General features: G+C 58.0%; 1 protein-coding gene across 2 annotated transcripts; it reads right to left on the minus strand.

Annotated features, from left to right (window-relative positions):
• Window positions 1–60: 60 nt before the first annotated feature.
• Window positions 61–9,276, minus strand: ZYX (zyxin). 2 transcript variants are annotated; one of them, XM_039243041.1, is made up of 10 exons: window positions 9,155–9,276; window positions 8,782–9,004; window positions 8,094–8,293; window positions 7,849–7,941; window positions 7,235–7,753; window positions 3,111–3,231; window positions 2,809–2,978; window positions 2,496–2,674; window positions 1,268–1,388; window positions 61–669 (listed from the first exon to the last, which is right to left on the minus strand). In XM_039243041.1, exons 2-10 carry the CDS (start codon window positions 8,987–8,989, stop codon window positions 565–567), a joined length of 1,716 nt encoding a protein of 571 aa, XP_039098972.1. In that variant the 5' UTR covers window positions 8,990–9,004; window positions 9,155–9,276; the 3' UTR covers window positions 61–564. The 2 variants fall into 2 exon arrangements, with proteins under 2 accessions (XP_039098972.1, XP_039098971.1); XM_039243040.1 differs by having other exon boundaries at window positions 8,782–9,001; window positions 9,155–9,275.
• Window positions 9,277–14,475: the final 5,199 nt, after the last annotated feature.

Raw genomic sequence — 14,475 nt, forward strand, 5'->3', positions numbered from 1 at the left:
TAGATCTCTTCCATCTCACCCATGAGGGCTGTACGCACAAGAAAGACTTACTCCTAAGAATTCTGGAAAACACAATTTTTTTTTTTTATCTGTAGCTATAGACACAACCCGGCAGCACGGGGAGGGTGGGTGGGAGTGTGCAGGCCAGTCAACCCAGCCCAGCCCAGCCTCCCCGCGTCAGGGGGTCTCCCGGCTCTCAGCAAGCAGAGTACACGGCTGCTCGGCTGCTCGGGGACCAGCCGAGGGCATCGGTGCAGCAGTGAAAGCAGCAGCGCTCAACCTGGCGCCCCCTCGGGTGGGGCACACCTGGAGAGGGGTGGGTGGTCCCTGTGGGATGGGCCCGGGGGGTGGGGGGGGTGGACTGGAAACCCAGAGCTGGGTGCGGCAGCCCTGGGTCATGTCGGGGCCCTGCACAGGGCACGTGGGATATGGGGTGGGGGCTGGCATGGAAGGAGAGGCTAGACATGAAAAGATAACTGAAGGGGGGCAGGGCGGGTGGAGGGCAAGGTGGTCTCAGTGTGGGTGGTCCGCTGATGGGGGAGGAACGCCCTCGCCGGTGCCCACTCAGGTCTGGGCTCTGGCAGTGTGGCACTTCCGGCAGAGCACGTGGCCATCCAGGGGGAAGCAGCCGTTGTCATCCGCCTCAATGGACAGTGGCTTCCCGCAATCCTGGGAGGAAGGAAGAAGAGTCCGCCGTCGGGAAGGCCCCTGTGCACCCCGCCCCCCACACATACCTCTACCTTTAAATTAGGAAGACCAAATGCTCTATGGCTTGGCTGATGTCCAGCGTCACTGCCTGTGTCCCCAACCACACTTAGCCCCACTCCTACCCTCACTTCTACTACTGCCCATTTTCACTCTTGTCCCCTAGGCCTCTCCTGCCCAAGGTGGGCAGTGGGAGGAGCTGTTCCCAAGGCTTCCACCCAATACACGACGTGGGACCTCTCCCACCTGCCTCCACTCCCTCTCTCCCTCTCCCTCAAGCACATCCCCATCCCCACCGTAGCGAAGCCCCACAGCCCTCCCTCCCACTGGCTGCCCCCTTTCTTGGTTTATCAGAACTTCAGTGGAAACTCAGCGAAACCCCACAGAAGCCCCTCTCCCCATGATGCGCAGTGATGGGAGCATCTGGGTGGGGACAGCCACGAGCACCCCCCCCACCACTAAATTGCAGCTCTGATCTCCAGGCTGGTACTGCCCACCAACCACCTGGTAGTGAGCGGTGTCCCACCACCTCCCAGCCCTGGGGGCCAGGGGGCCAGCCAACCTCACACTTGTAGCACTTCATGTGGAAGTTCTTATCCAGAGCGACCACTCGCACGGTCTCCTCACGGCCAGGTTCAGGCATGATGGGCCCTTGACAGACGGAGCACCTGGGGGCGTACTGCCTGGAGGGGCCCAGAACGGGGCAAGGGGCAGGAGTCAGACGGAGGCAGCGGGTGCCCAGGGCTCCCCATGAAAGTGCAGGGGAGGGAGACGGCGGTTGCACAACGGGGCAGACGCAGCCCATTTTGCTCCACATCCCTAGGGAGGGGAAGCTCCACACCAAGTCCTAAGACCAGCCATCTTATCTGGCCCTTATCAAGGGAGATTTCCCACCTTTTCCCCTCACCCACCCCAGAAACCTCTGCCACAGGGTCTTGACTCCCTGGACATCGGCACTGCAGCCAGCAGCATCTCCAGCCCTCATCCCTGCTCCCTTGACCCTCGCCTTCTGCCACACAGGTGTCCTGCCCGACCGCTGGGGTGCGCAGAGAGAGGGATGTGAAGTTCTGGACGCCTAAGGTGGAATTCTTAAAAACATGCACCTCAGGGGGCACCTGGGCAGCTCAGTGGGTTAAGCTTCTGACTTTGGCTCAGGTCATGATCTCACAACTTGTGAGTTCAAGCCCTGCATCAGGCTCTGTGCTGACAGCTCAGAGCCTGGAGCTGGCTTCCGATTCTCTCTGACCCTCCCCTGCTTGTGCTCTGCCTCTCAAAAATCAATAAACATTAAAAAATTTTTTAAAAACAACGTACACCTCAGACCCACTGTCAGAGGTGGGAGTCAGGCGCTGCAGTTTCTCTGTGCCGCCCCGTAGCTATGGGGTTCTGCTGCTGGCCTAAGAGCGTAGCCACCTTGTAAACATTGTTTCTAGGGAAAAGCCAGAGTTCCAAAGAGCTGATCTCCAAAAGAACTTTTAGAGCCCAGCCTGTGTGTGAGATGAAGTCATTCCAGCACACATTGTTGCATGCAAGACCGCACCCACAAGAAGCCTCCGCAAGCCAAAGGCCAGCAGGCATTTGCCAGTAGCCAAGACTTGCTACCAAGGTCTGAGGCCACCGGACATCGAAATCCAGATGAACTGGTGTCTGCTGTCTACACGAAGGATGTGGGGCCAGAAAGGAGGGCCAGGGGGTTGGAGCGGTCTCGGAATCAGGAGGGCAGCCCGGCTCCCAGATGACTGGGGCTGGCAGCCAGAGAGGAGCCCAGAAGACAGGAGGTGGGTCCTCACTTGTGGTAGTCGGGTACACAGTGGGGCCGGTTGGCCTGGTCCACAATGAAGGAGGTGCCCTCCAGCGGGCAGGCGCAGACCACGCAAGTGAAGCACTGCGGGTGGTAGGCTTTGCCGGTGGCCCTCAGCATGCGGTCAGTGATGGGCTGCCCACAGGTGTTGCACTTCTCCAGCGTGTCCTAAGGAGGTAGCAGCGGGACATTGGCAGGGAACTGGCACCCAAAGGGCAGCTGCTGAGGCGCATCGGCCCCACGTCCGCACCCAGCCCCTGGCCGAGCCCCCCGGGGTGCCCCTCGGCCCGACCCTGACTCACAGTATAGCAACCCTCACAGTAGGGCGCCCCCTCCAGGCTGTAGAACTGCTGTCCCTGCAGCTGCTGCTCACACTGGTGGCAGGTAAAGCAGGTGATGTGGAACAACTGCCCCAGAGCCCGAACTGCAGGCTGCGTGCGTGCCAGGGGCTGATGACACCGGCCACAGAGCTCTGGGGAGGCCACAGGAAACGAAAGTCAACAGGAGGAAGAAGCTTGCAAGGGATCCGAGGCTTGGCGGCGGGGGAGCCAGCCGCCCCCCCCCCCAGTGGGCCAGTGCGAAGGCAGAGGGGGAGTGAGCTCACCATTGACAGCCACATTCTGCCTCTGAGGATGCTCCATGTCCTGCATCAGCTGCTGGGTCAGCTGCTCCAGCTCCTCCACCTCCTTCAGAGTCAGAGGTCCCGGGGCCCCAGGGGCGCGGACCTGAAACCCCAATACTTTCTTCATACTCTCTTGCCAATCACCTTTCTCCAAGCACTTTTCCCAGCCAGCTTAGCCACTTTCTCCCAATGAGGACGAACTCCCCACGCATTTCCCCCGACGCTCAGGTTTGACTCTGAAAGCTCCTCATTCTCCCTCCCTGACCCCCAGCACCACACAAAAAGGGGAAGGGGGTGACCCTTCCACCCACTTTGCCCAAACCCCCCGGCCCCTGGGCGGTCACGGACAGGCCAGAACAACTGAGCGGACAGAGGCCACACACACAGCAGCTGAGGTCACTGAAGCAGCCAACACACCCGGCCACGCGTCAACTCCACAGAGCATGCTCAGACATGGCCCCCCACAGAAGGTCGGCAAGTGATGGCGTGCGCACCCAAGTGCACACACACCTACCCGGCCCGCCTGCTGCCGAGCAGCCCCTGTCAGCGTGCGGATACAACACAGGCGGGAATCACAGGTTAACCCCCCACAGCTGTCTCTCAGAGCCCAGCCCACAGCTCCCCATGCCAGGGTCCAGAACCACCTGAGCCCACTCCCCCCGCAGCAGGCCTCAGAGAAGGACCATTCCCTAGGCCCGCCTACCCTTTCTCTTAAGGGGGTCCTGAGAGAGCTGCCGGCTGGGGGTGGGGTGCAAGTGAGGGGAGGGGGTCATTACCAGAAACCCTGAGCAGCCCCAAGGGAAGCTGCTGCAGTGTTTCCATGACATTCCATCAGAAACACGAGGTTGGTTTTCCCTGTACTGGATAAATCCGCCCAGGACTGTGGCCCCTGTCGCTGAATGTGCTACCTGTCACCTGCTAATGCTTTGGTTCCTGTAACACCTGGAACCCCAAAGCCTCCGAGCTACCTCCTCCCGCAGCCGCCTTCTCCTCGGCCCTGGCTCCACCATGCTCACACCTGCGTGCATCCAGAGGTCTGCAGCCGCTGCAGCTCCCCGTAAACTCCCACCGCCTCCCTGTGTCCCCTGTAAGCCCCTTCCCACGATGTAAGCGCCACCCTTCCCTCTCCCGATCTTCCCTTCCTGGCGTCTTGGGGACAGAGGCAGGGCCGCTTTAGACACCTGTCCCGCTCTTCGGAAGTATGACCCATTCAGGGACATCCGCGCCCCACGGGTATCCACGGCCCTTCAAAGACACACTCAGTCCCGCTACTGTTCCCTCTCTGCCTGCCACAGCTTCAGCACCCGTGGCACTAGGCCCTCCAGCTCTTTCTTCAACTCCAGCGGCTCCAAACGTGCTTCCAGCTCAGACACCTTCCACCACGGAACCCTTCAGACCTGCCATTCACTGGTCAAGGTCATCGTGTGCCAAGCCCCTGGGGTTGACCTCCCAGCGATTCCACCCTCCCTGCCCACTCACACCTACCCAGAGAGCTGATCAGAAAGGCTCCTGGGCCTCCCAACCCTCCTCCTACATCTTATGCATCAAAACTTTCTGGCTTGCCTCCCCACCAAGTCTGGTCCCTTAACCACTTATTTCTACAAGGCCCTCGCAGCCACTCATGCCACCCTGAACCGCCATCTCTCGCTTATCTGGCTCCATCTCAACCCTGGGCCATGCCACTGCCCGCTTCCTCCTTCTGACTCCAAGCTGCAGAAAGTAGGTGGAGAGAGTGCTGAACACTGCAGAGTGAGCTCCCGAAACACTGCAGCGCCCTCTGCGCCCTCCAGCCTCAGCCCGGCCGTCTGGTATTTGGCTCCTGCGGATTCCCAGTCGCCTTCCCCACAGCAGCTGTTCCAAACCTTTCCATCTCCTCTCGAGCCCCCAACTGCGTCGTCCCCTCGCTCACTGATGACCTCACCTCCTACATGACTGAGAAGATGGAAGCCAGCCAGCCCCAGCTCCCTCCTCTCCCAGAAACACTGTGGCCACGCTGCCCTTGCTCTCTGGGAACGCCTGGGGGGCGGGGGCATCCCGGGCTCCCCCCCCAGGACTCCATCGCAGCAGCAGCCCCCGCTCGCAGGCATCAGTAACCCCTCTTCCATCAGCTTCTTCCTACTGCTTCTCCCTCACACACACACACTCCTTCCCCCGCCACAGGGCACCAACAGGCCACCCCACAGCCATCTACAACTTCTGAGTAGTCAAATCTCTGGCCTTAGTCCTCGCCTGCACCGCTGAAGAACTCCTCAGCCATCGCATTCTCTTCTCCCGAGACCTCGCTCTGTCCAGACACCCTCTTCCTCCGGCTGCCCTTCCTCCCCCTGCCACCTGGTCAACCTGAGCATCACCCAAGATTCCTCCCGGGCCCTCAGCATCTCCTGCTCAGCAGCCCCTGGGCCCCTCGGCGGCCATCGCCGCACCTGGGTCACCACACACTACACCACGCACCTCCCCCACCCCCCCGAGTCTGAGGCCCCCTCCTGACACCCAGGGCTCCATTTCTAACTGAATGACAGTCCCAGCTGAGGCCAAGTCCTCCTAGAACCTGTTGCTCAACAGACTGACAGTTGGACCCCTCCCCTTCCCGTCCAAACCATTTCCCCTTCTGGACTTCTCTATTCTGTCAGCAATACTGTCATTCCCCAACACACTCCTCCTCTTCCAAAGGCTGGCTTATCGGCTACCAAGCCTGGAGCCTCTTCCTTTTTAACAGCTCTCCTATCTCGGCCTCATTTTTCATTTCAACTAACGCTACACTTGCCCAGGGGTGAACTCTCTTGTCACATTGCTGACCTCCGACCTCTAGCCCGCACCTCTGCCCAAAAACTTTCCCCAAAGCTTCCAAAAGCACACCTGGGCTGTCGGCTGTCGCCAGCCCTCCAACTGGGCCATGCAAGTCCTCAGAACCCATCTGTGCCTCTCCGGGACGGGCAGGCTCCCTTGGTGTGCCATTTTGTTATTTCCTCCTCCCTCCGGCCGCCCCTCCCCCACTCCCTCCCTCAGCACAGTTCTACAATACTCCCGCAGGAACTGGCTGCTGTTGTGCTCTTGTGCCCTTGAGTCTTACTCATGCTGTTCCTGCCCAAATGCCCTTCCTGCTCTTCTCCTCCCACCATCCTTCAAGATACACAAGCGCCACGACGCCTTCCCTAACTCGCAGGCCCCCATGTTGACACCTGTCCGGAGTTCCTGAAACACCAGATTCTGCAAAACTCACTGGCAGTCAGCATCTCTTCTCCACTGTGTCTGAACACAAACACCCCCCCCCCCCCCCCCGCCGCCACGCCATCAGTTACCTTGATGGCTGGCAGGACTAGATGTCGATCAGGGGCCCTTTCACTCAGACCTCAACCCCCGCCCCCCGCCCCCCCCCAACAGAAGGCAGAAATGGTCAGACAGGAATAACTTGTCTATTTTTGAGCACTCAAGAGCTAGATACAGACCCCTTTCTACTCAGGGCGAGCTCCCTTAATCTGCATAACCGTTGTGTGGGGTGTTATGGTAAAGGTGGGGAAACTGAGGCTCAAAGCTCACGTAACTTGCCAAGGGTCTTGTGAGCTGGGAATTCTATTCCAGGCCCATCTGACTCCCTCAGACTTAACCTCTTTGAGAGATCTCTTCCCTCCAGAGCACAGAGCACAGTGCCCGGCGCCCAGCTATGCTATGCTCCCTGTTTACTGCTGGCTGTTTACTGTTACTGTGACTCTTATCACCAGATGGGCCCTGGGGCAGTGACTGTGGATCAGAAGAGCAGAGAGATGAACTCAAGAATCCAAGAAGGGGGAAGAAGCAAGGTCAAACTGGTGACGATCTCATCTCTTTTAACATTCTAGGGGGGCAGGGCGCAAGGGAGAGCCCACCAAACCCTTCTCTTGATTCAGAGCCTGTGCTGCTCCCCCGAAGCCCGGTCAGGCCCCACCCAGACCCAGACCCTGCCAGGCACTCCTCAAAAGAGCTTTCTCTTGCCACTGACCCAACCGGGCCAACTTTAGAGGCTCAAAACTCCTATCCCACCACCCCCGCGTCCACCCCCCTCTCTGGGACCACCTGCGCCCTGTTCTCTGGCCCCCTGGTCCCAGCCTGGTCCTCCCACCCTCTCTCACCTGATTTTGGTTTTGAGCCGGTGGGGACACTGGATGCTGTTTCTCCTGCACTCGGGGCTTCTCCTTCTGCTGAGCATACGTGAAGCTGGGGGGCTGCGGGGAGCCTGTGCTACTGGAAGAGGAGACTTCAGGGGACCCCAACTTCTGACTGGGCTGCGACCCGGGTCCACCTGGGGCTCCAGGGCTGAACTTGGAAGTCACAGGAGTAAACTTGGGAGCCACTGGAGAAAACTTAGGGGCCGGAGGTGGGGCTGGGGGTCCTCGAGGCTGGGTGTTTGCCAAAGGCACCGGCTGGGGCGGGGCCTGGGGCTGCACGTGAACCTGGACCTGAGGCTTGGCCTGGGGCTGCACTTGGAAGTGGGTCTGGCTCGGAGGCTGAGCCTGAGCCTGGGGCAGAGGCTGGGAGCTAGAAGGGGACTTCCAAGGAGGCAGGGGTGCGGTGCCTCCAGCTGCAGGCTTAGTATTGGACTTGGGAACGAATGGAGTAGTGACCGGTGGGGGTACATATCCAGATGTCACCTGCAAGGGGAGGGGCAGGGGAGACAAGCTCAGTTAGAGGAGCGGGCCGACCCCCTTCCTCCCCTCCCCACCTTTCCTCCCCTGCAGTCCCTTACCCGGGCTTTGAAGGGATCATTCCTGGTCATGTCATCCAGCAGGGAGGACAGAGAGTCGATTTCCAAATCAATACTGCTCACCTTCTCCCTGGGCTAGAGGGTCAGGGGTCAGAGCACCCATCCCAGGTCTCCATTCCCACCCCACCCCAGTCAGGTCAGAGACGCAGGGAAGATCAGAGGTAAGGACTCTCCTCTGCTCCCTTTGGGGGTGTCCCAGTGTAGCCGCCCTTCCCAAGCCTCCATACCTGTGGGGGGGGAGGTATGGCGGCCTCAGGCCCTCCCTCCTCCTCCAGTGGAGGCGGTGGGGAAGGGAAGATCTCCTCCTCCAGGGGCGCAGGGGGAAATGGCTCCTCGATAGGGGGAGGCGGAGGTGGGAAGGCACCTCCCAGGGCGCCCTCCGAGTCGTCGCCATCCCCAAGGAGAGGAGGGGGTGGCGGGGGGAAGTCTGAGGTAGAGACCAGAGAGGACAGTCGGGAGAAAGAACAGTCAGCGAGAGCCGCTCTACCCCTTTCCCAAGTTACCCTCTTTCTATAGCTCTAACCCCTAACCCAAGTCCTCTGGGGAAGGGGCGGGGGGGGGGGGGGGGGGAAGCAAAGGGAGACGCAGGACGCCCTGGGAGCACGGGGTCAGTAAGGGCGGGGGCTCGACCCAGGACTGATGCAGCTCCCGTTACACTTGGGAAAACGGACCCAGGGAGGAAGATTCGTGCCCCACATTCCCGCCTCCCACCCCCCAGGCGCGGGACTTGGAACGGTCCCAGGAGACCTGGCTCCCAGCCATGAGCTCCGCGATGAGGTAAGAACATCTGCTCGGGACAGACTAGCTGCGCCCAGCCCCCTTCGCCGCAACCTTCCCAGGCACCCCCAAACTCCCGAATCCACTGTCCCCGGCCCGGCGCCCGCCGGGGTCCAGCCCCCGAGCCGAGCCGCATACCTTCCGCGGGCGGCGGGGGGATCTCGCCCACCCGGCCCATCTGCGCGCGCTGGGCCCCGGCGGCCGGCGGAGGCTCGCTGTCCCCGGGCCGGAAAGGATTCACTTTGGGCTTTGGGGCCACCACCGGGGCGAACTTCTTCTGCGGCGCGTAAAAAGCCGGAGCGGAGACCGAGACGGAGATCGCGGGAGGCGGGCGGGGGGCCGCCATGGCCGGGCCGGGCTGCTGGAGGCGGGCGGCCGGGTTACGCGGCGCGGGACCCGGGCAGACGACCCCCCGCCGGCCCGGCCGCCCCCCGCCCCGCCCCGCGCGGCGCGGCGCCCCCGCCCCCGGCCCTCCCCGCGCGCGGCCGCCGGGCGGCTCCCCGCGCCTCACCGCGGGCCGGAGCGTGCGCGCCGCGTCGCCGGTGGCCGCCTCGCAGCCGGGTCCGCGGACTCTGCGTCCGGGTCCCGAGCAGCCTCCAGCCTGGCGGGGAGGGACGCGGGGAAGAGGGAGGGAAGGAGGGGGCGGGGAGAGAGCGGCGCTCAGACCTTACAAGGAGCGGCCCGGAGAGGGGGCGGGGAGAGGCGGGGAGGGCGGGCCCGGCAGGAAACTCCCCCAGGAAGGGGCCAGGCTCCTGCCCCGAGGCCGGAGGCTCAGTCGAGGTCCTCCCGCCCCCGCCCTGCAGCCCCCGCCGCCCCGGCCCGGCTCAGACCTCCAGTCCCCTGGCACAGGCCTCTGATGTCATTTCCTGACTCGCCCCCAACCCCCACCGCCCGACCCGCGCGGGTGCCGGAGATCTGACTCACCGTCCCCACTCCCGGCGGAGCCGGCTGAGGTCGGACGGGTGCCCCAGAGGCGGCCCAGCCCCCCTCTCTCCGGCCTGCCGCTACCTGCCCCCTCACCTCCCGCTGCTCCTCCGCTCCCCGCCCCCCCCACCCCCCGGCCGCCAGTCTCGTCCCCCGTCCCCTGCTGCTCAGCCCGGGGCTGGCAGGACCGAGTGGAAACTGGCTCCCAGGTGGACAGGGATGGTGAATGGGGGGGGGGGTTCCCTGCCCACGCCCCCCTGGGCCTTTGTGAGACCTGGAGGTGGGGTGTGAGCGCCAACCTCCAGGGTCCTCGGAGGATCCTAACTTTAAATCCTGGGCAGCCGCCTGAGGCTTCTAGGAATTCGCATCATCCGCGCCCCAGCCTGCAGATCAGTTAAGCTTCGCGGGAGGGAGACCGGGAACGGAGGTGGGGGGCGGGGCGGAGGCGAGGGCGGCCGGCGGGGCCCGCGAGGACCCACGCGGACCGCACTTCGGCGGCGCCCACCGTGACCCACCCATCTGAGACCCTCTGGGCGGCGGGGCAGCCCCGGGGCACACGGAGCCTGCGTTCGGTGGAGCCCCCCACTGGTCCGACCGGATTCCTCCGCCCTGGACTCTGTCCCCGGCTATGCCAAAGGGAAAGACCTCGGCTCTTTTTTTAATTGAACATGGAAATTTACCAAACTGCTGTCTGGATTCCAACACAGCCACTACCTGCAAAGTATGGAGACCTGTGACATTTCGGCCCGTAAGGCCACTCTATGACCCGCGGGTGCTTCCTTTCTTCTCATTCTGTGCTGCCAGCCTCCACTGCCATCTAAGGCAGTCAGTGCCCTGTGCACACCATACTCAGTCTATCTCCGGTCCTTGGCCCCCCAAATGAGCTCTGCCCTGGGCTATGCGCTAGAGACCTTCCAGACTCAGCCCTCACTGAGTTTCTCATTTACCATGAGAAAACAGGCGGGGAATTAGGAGAGCCGGCCTGGTCAGACCCAGTAACTGCAGGGACTACACTGGACCTGGGGATTTTGAGGCTGTAATGTGAGACCTCATATTCCCCTACACCCTGGTGTCAGGTAAAGCAACTCTGGATACAAGAGAGCAGAGTGAGGTCAGGGTTCAGAGACCCAGCTTGAGTGGCCGCAGTAAGTGACAAGTGTCTTCATTCTCTCTGCTCCATTCTGCTGTAAAAGAGTGGTGATATTTAATCCACCTTCTTTATTGCATCGTATGGAAAAAATAAATAACACTTCATATCTGAAAATGCCATATATTGCTTGGTATTATTATTCAACTCCCAGTTCAGCCCAGAAGGGAAATTCTGAAGTGTTCGCCTAAAGCCTGTATCCCCTTCCCGGTTGGCAGGCTGACTTCTCAGGGGCCTTCGTTGTACGCAAAGCCCTACTCCTGCCTTCAAATAACCTTATCAAATAACTAATTCTACCGGGATGCCTGGGTGGCTTAGTCGGTTAAGCGTCCGACTTTCGCTTAGGTCATGATCTCGCGGTTTGTGGGTTCGAGCCCGCGTCGGGCTCTGTGCTGACTGCCAGCTCAGAGCCTGGAGCCTGCTTCAGTCTGTGACTCCCTCTCTCTCTGACCCTCCCCTGCTCACGCTGTCTCTCTCTCTCCTAGAAATAAAAAAAAAAAAAAAAGAAACAAATAACTAATTCTACCAAAGACTACATTTTCATCGTCTTCTCAGATCCCACTGATCTTTTTTCTCTAGTGTCTTACTACCTCTGTCACCGGGATTTCTCACAGCCACAAGCATGTGTGGCGGTGTATGATATTAAGCATGCAGTGCAGACCTTCTCTGACAGGTAGGAGCTGGTCCTGGGCCTGTCCCTATGAAGATCTGCTAGAAATTTGATCCTGGATTTCCTGTGCATGTTGGAGACTGTGTCTTGGGCTTTACAGACCAAAAGTCTCATTGCCAACCCTTCAAAATAGAGTCGACCCTTCAACATTGGTTTGAACTATGCAGGTCTATTTATACGCTTTTTTTTTTTTTTAAAGAAATACAGTACTGTAAATGTATTTTTCTCTTCCTTAAAATTAAATGAACATTGGAGTGCCTGGGGGGCTCAGTCGGTTAAGTGTCCGACTTCAATCTCACGGTTTGTGGGTTCAAGCCCCGCATCAGGCTCTGTGGTCACAGCTAGCTCAGAGCCTGGAGTCTGTTTTCGGATTCTGTGTCTCCCTCTCTCTCTCTCTGACCCTCTCCTGCTCATGCTGTCTCTATCTCTCTCTCAAAAATAAATAAAACATTAAAAAAAAGTTTTTTATTAAATGAACATTTTCTTTTCTCTAGCTTACTTTGTTGTAAGAATACAGTATATGATACATATAGCATACCAAATATGTGTTAATGGGCTGTTTATGTTATGCTAAGGCTTCCAGACAACGATGATCTATTAGTAAAGTTTTGGAAGTCAAAAATTATAGGCAGATTTTTGACTGCACAGGGGTTGGGGCTCCTAACCCCCCATGTTGTTCAAGGATCAACTATATATCCACTTGGGGAAGAAAGTTAGGAAGATGGTTTCCAGATAGCATCACAGGAATAAAAGCCATCTCCCCTCTAAATGTGTCCTTGAGGAATGTGCATGTGCAGAATATAGTACGTTTAATTGTTAGGCAGCTGAACCTATTTATGTATCAAGAATAGAAGAGTGCGTAGGCAGGGTTAGTTTTACTGACAACTAATAGCATCTGGGATGCAGAACATTAAACCTACGAGTTTTAAGCCAGCTTTTCTAAATACAAGTAGAAACACTTCAGAATATCCCAGAAGGACACATTCACTAGGCCAGCGGAGCTGCAGGGTCAATGCTATAAAAATGCACACGATAAACAGGAGAAGCCCTAATGGCTCTTTTTAAAAATGTTTATGTATTTTGAGAGAGAGAAAGCACAGCGGGAAGGGACGGGGGCGGGGGGGTGGGGCTGGACAGAGGATCTAAACTGGGCTGACAGGGAGGGCTGATGTGGTCTCAAACTCACAAACCGCAAGGTCATGACCAGAGCTGAAGTCGGGCGGATGCTTAACTGACTGAGCCACCCAGGCACCCCAGCCCTAATGACTCTTAGTTGTTGGTTTTTTTTTTTTTTTAATGTTTATTTACTTTTTGAGAGAGACAGAGCATGAGTGGGGGAAGAGCAGAGAGAGATGGAGACACAGAATCCGAAGCAGGCTCCAGGCTCTGAGCTGTCAGCACAGAGCCCGGTGTGGGGCTCAAACTCATGGACCAAGATCATGACCTGAGCTGAAGTTGGGTGCTTAACCGACTGAGCCACCCAGGCGCTCCTTGGGTATTTTCTTAAGTAAGCAATTTTACTGGGCTTTTTCAGGTAACGTGTACAAAGTATAGCAAGTAAGTAGATGTTCCCACCCAGTTGTTTCCAACCACTTGGGGCCAGGCAAGAGAAAGGAGGTGAGAAAACAGACAGGGACCTTTGCTAACTAAAACCTCTCTACACACCTCCGAGGATTTATATTCACCAGGTCTCAGACAATTTGCTTCGAGGGCACACAACATAAACCAAGAAGTTAGAGGCAGTCAGAAAAGGGATGCTATCATGGGGTTCTTTCCGGATGCCGGCTGCAGATGGCCAGAGGGTCAACAGTGTGCCCCACGTGGTGCCGGGCACTGTGGCGGCAGCCAGGGACACAACCACCACAACCACCACCACCAATAATAATAACACACTCGGATAAAACTCAGTATGTGGACCTAGGCACAAAACTAAGCCCTTTAAACATATCGCCCCCATTTTATCCTCACAATAAACCCACAAGGAATGTACATTATTATCCCATTTTTCAGCTAAGGAAATTGAAGCCAAGTAGATGTTGGAGTCTGTTGACTTTCAAAACTCAAAAACAAAACTCGCAATGCAAATATTTTATTATCTGAAGACACTCCTGGCCCCCACTTACACCCTTGCATCTATCATTTCGTCCCTTTAAGAGCCCCAGCCTGGTGCATCAAACCCTCTGCCAGCCAGCCTCCAGCTCCCTCCCTCACCATAAGTACTGGGGCCACTGTTTTCTTTTTCCATCACATGGTGCCATCACATTCTAGCTGTCTGTCCATCTGCATGTGTGTATACACACGTGTTTTGTATATGTGATATATATACATATATATGTGTATACATATACACACACGCACTACATCTGCATTCTTCTGGAGATTATATATGAAATATATATATTGCATATATAGGTATATTTTGTATAATAGAACATTTCTCGGAGGTTAAGTATCCAGTTCTTTTTTTAAGTGCTTATTTTTTAATGTTTATTTTTGAGAGAGACAGAGACAGAGCGTAAGCAGGGGAGTGGCAGAGAGAGAGAGAGAGAGGGAGATACAGAATTCGAAGCAAGCTCCAGGCTCTGAGCTGTCAGCACAGAGCCGGATGTGGGGCTCGAACTCACAAACCATGAGATCATGTTGTGAGCCGAACCGTGTCGTGACACTTAACCGACTGAGCCACCCCAACGCCCCTTAAGCCTCATTATTATCATTCCACCAGGTCCAAAGCAGCAATGAGCAGAGCCTACAGAGGGCATCAAGGAGCAGAGGTCAGAGGAGCAGGAGGGAGGCAGGGTTCCATACATCCCGAGGTCTAAGCCAGATGGGCCCCCAACAGCACAGTGAACGTCAGCAAGGCAGAAATGTGCGATGGTTGTGGGGGCAGAGTAAGCAGATGGTCAGATGGCGAGGAGTCAGCAGCCCAGAGAACTGGGAAGGGCAGACAGGAAAAGAGACCCGGGGCTTCAACAGCAGCACAGGCGGGTTGCTGGCACCCAGGCAGCCCCAGTGGGGCGTCTGCTGCCTTCCTTCTCCCTGAACCCAGGAGAGCCCAAATCGGAGACAGTCTGCCCTAGAGGCTTGAGCCTTC

The sequence above is a fragment of the Hyaena hyaena genome, unplaced genomic scaffold (assembly GCF_003009895.1).
Source record: "Hyaena hyaena isolate Hyena2069 unplaced genomic scaffold, ASM300989v1 scaffold_220, whole genome shotgun sequence".
Lineage (NCBI taxonomy): Eukaryota > Metazoa > Chordata > Mammalia > Carnivora > Hyaenidae > Hyaena > Hyaena hyaena.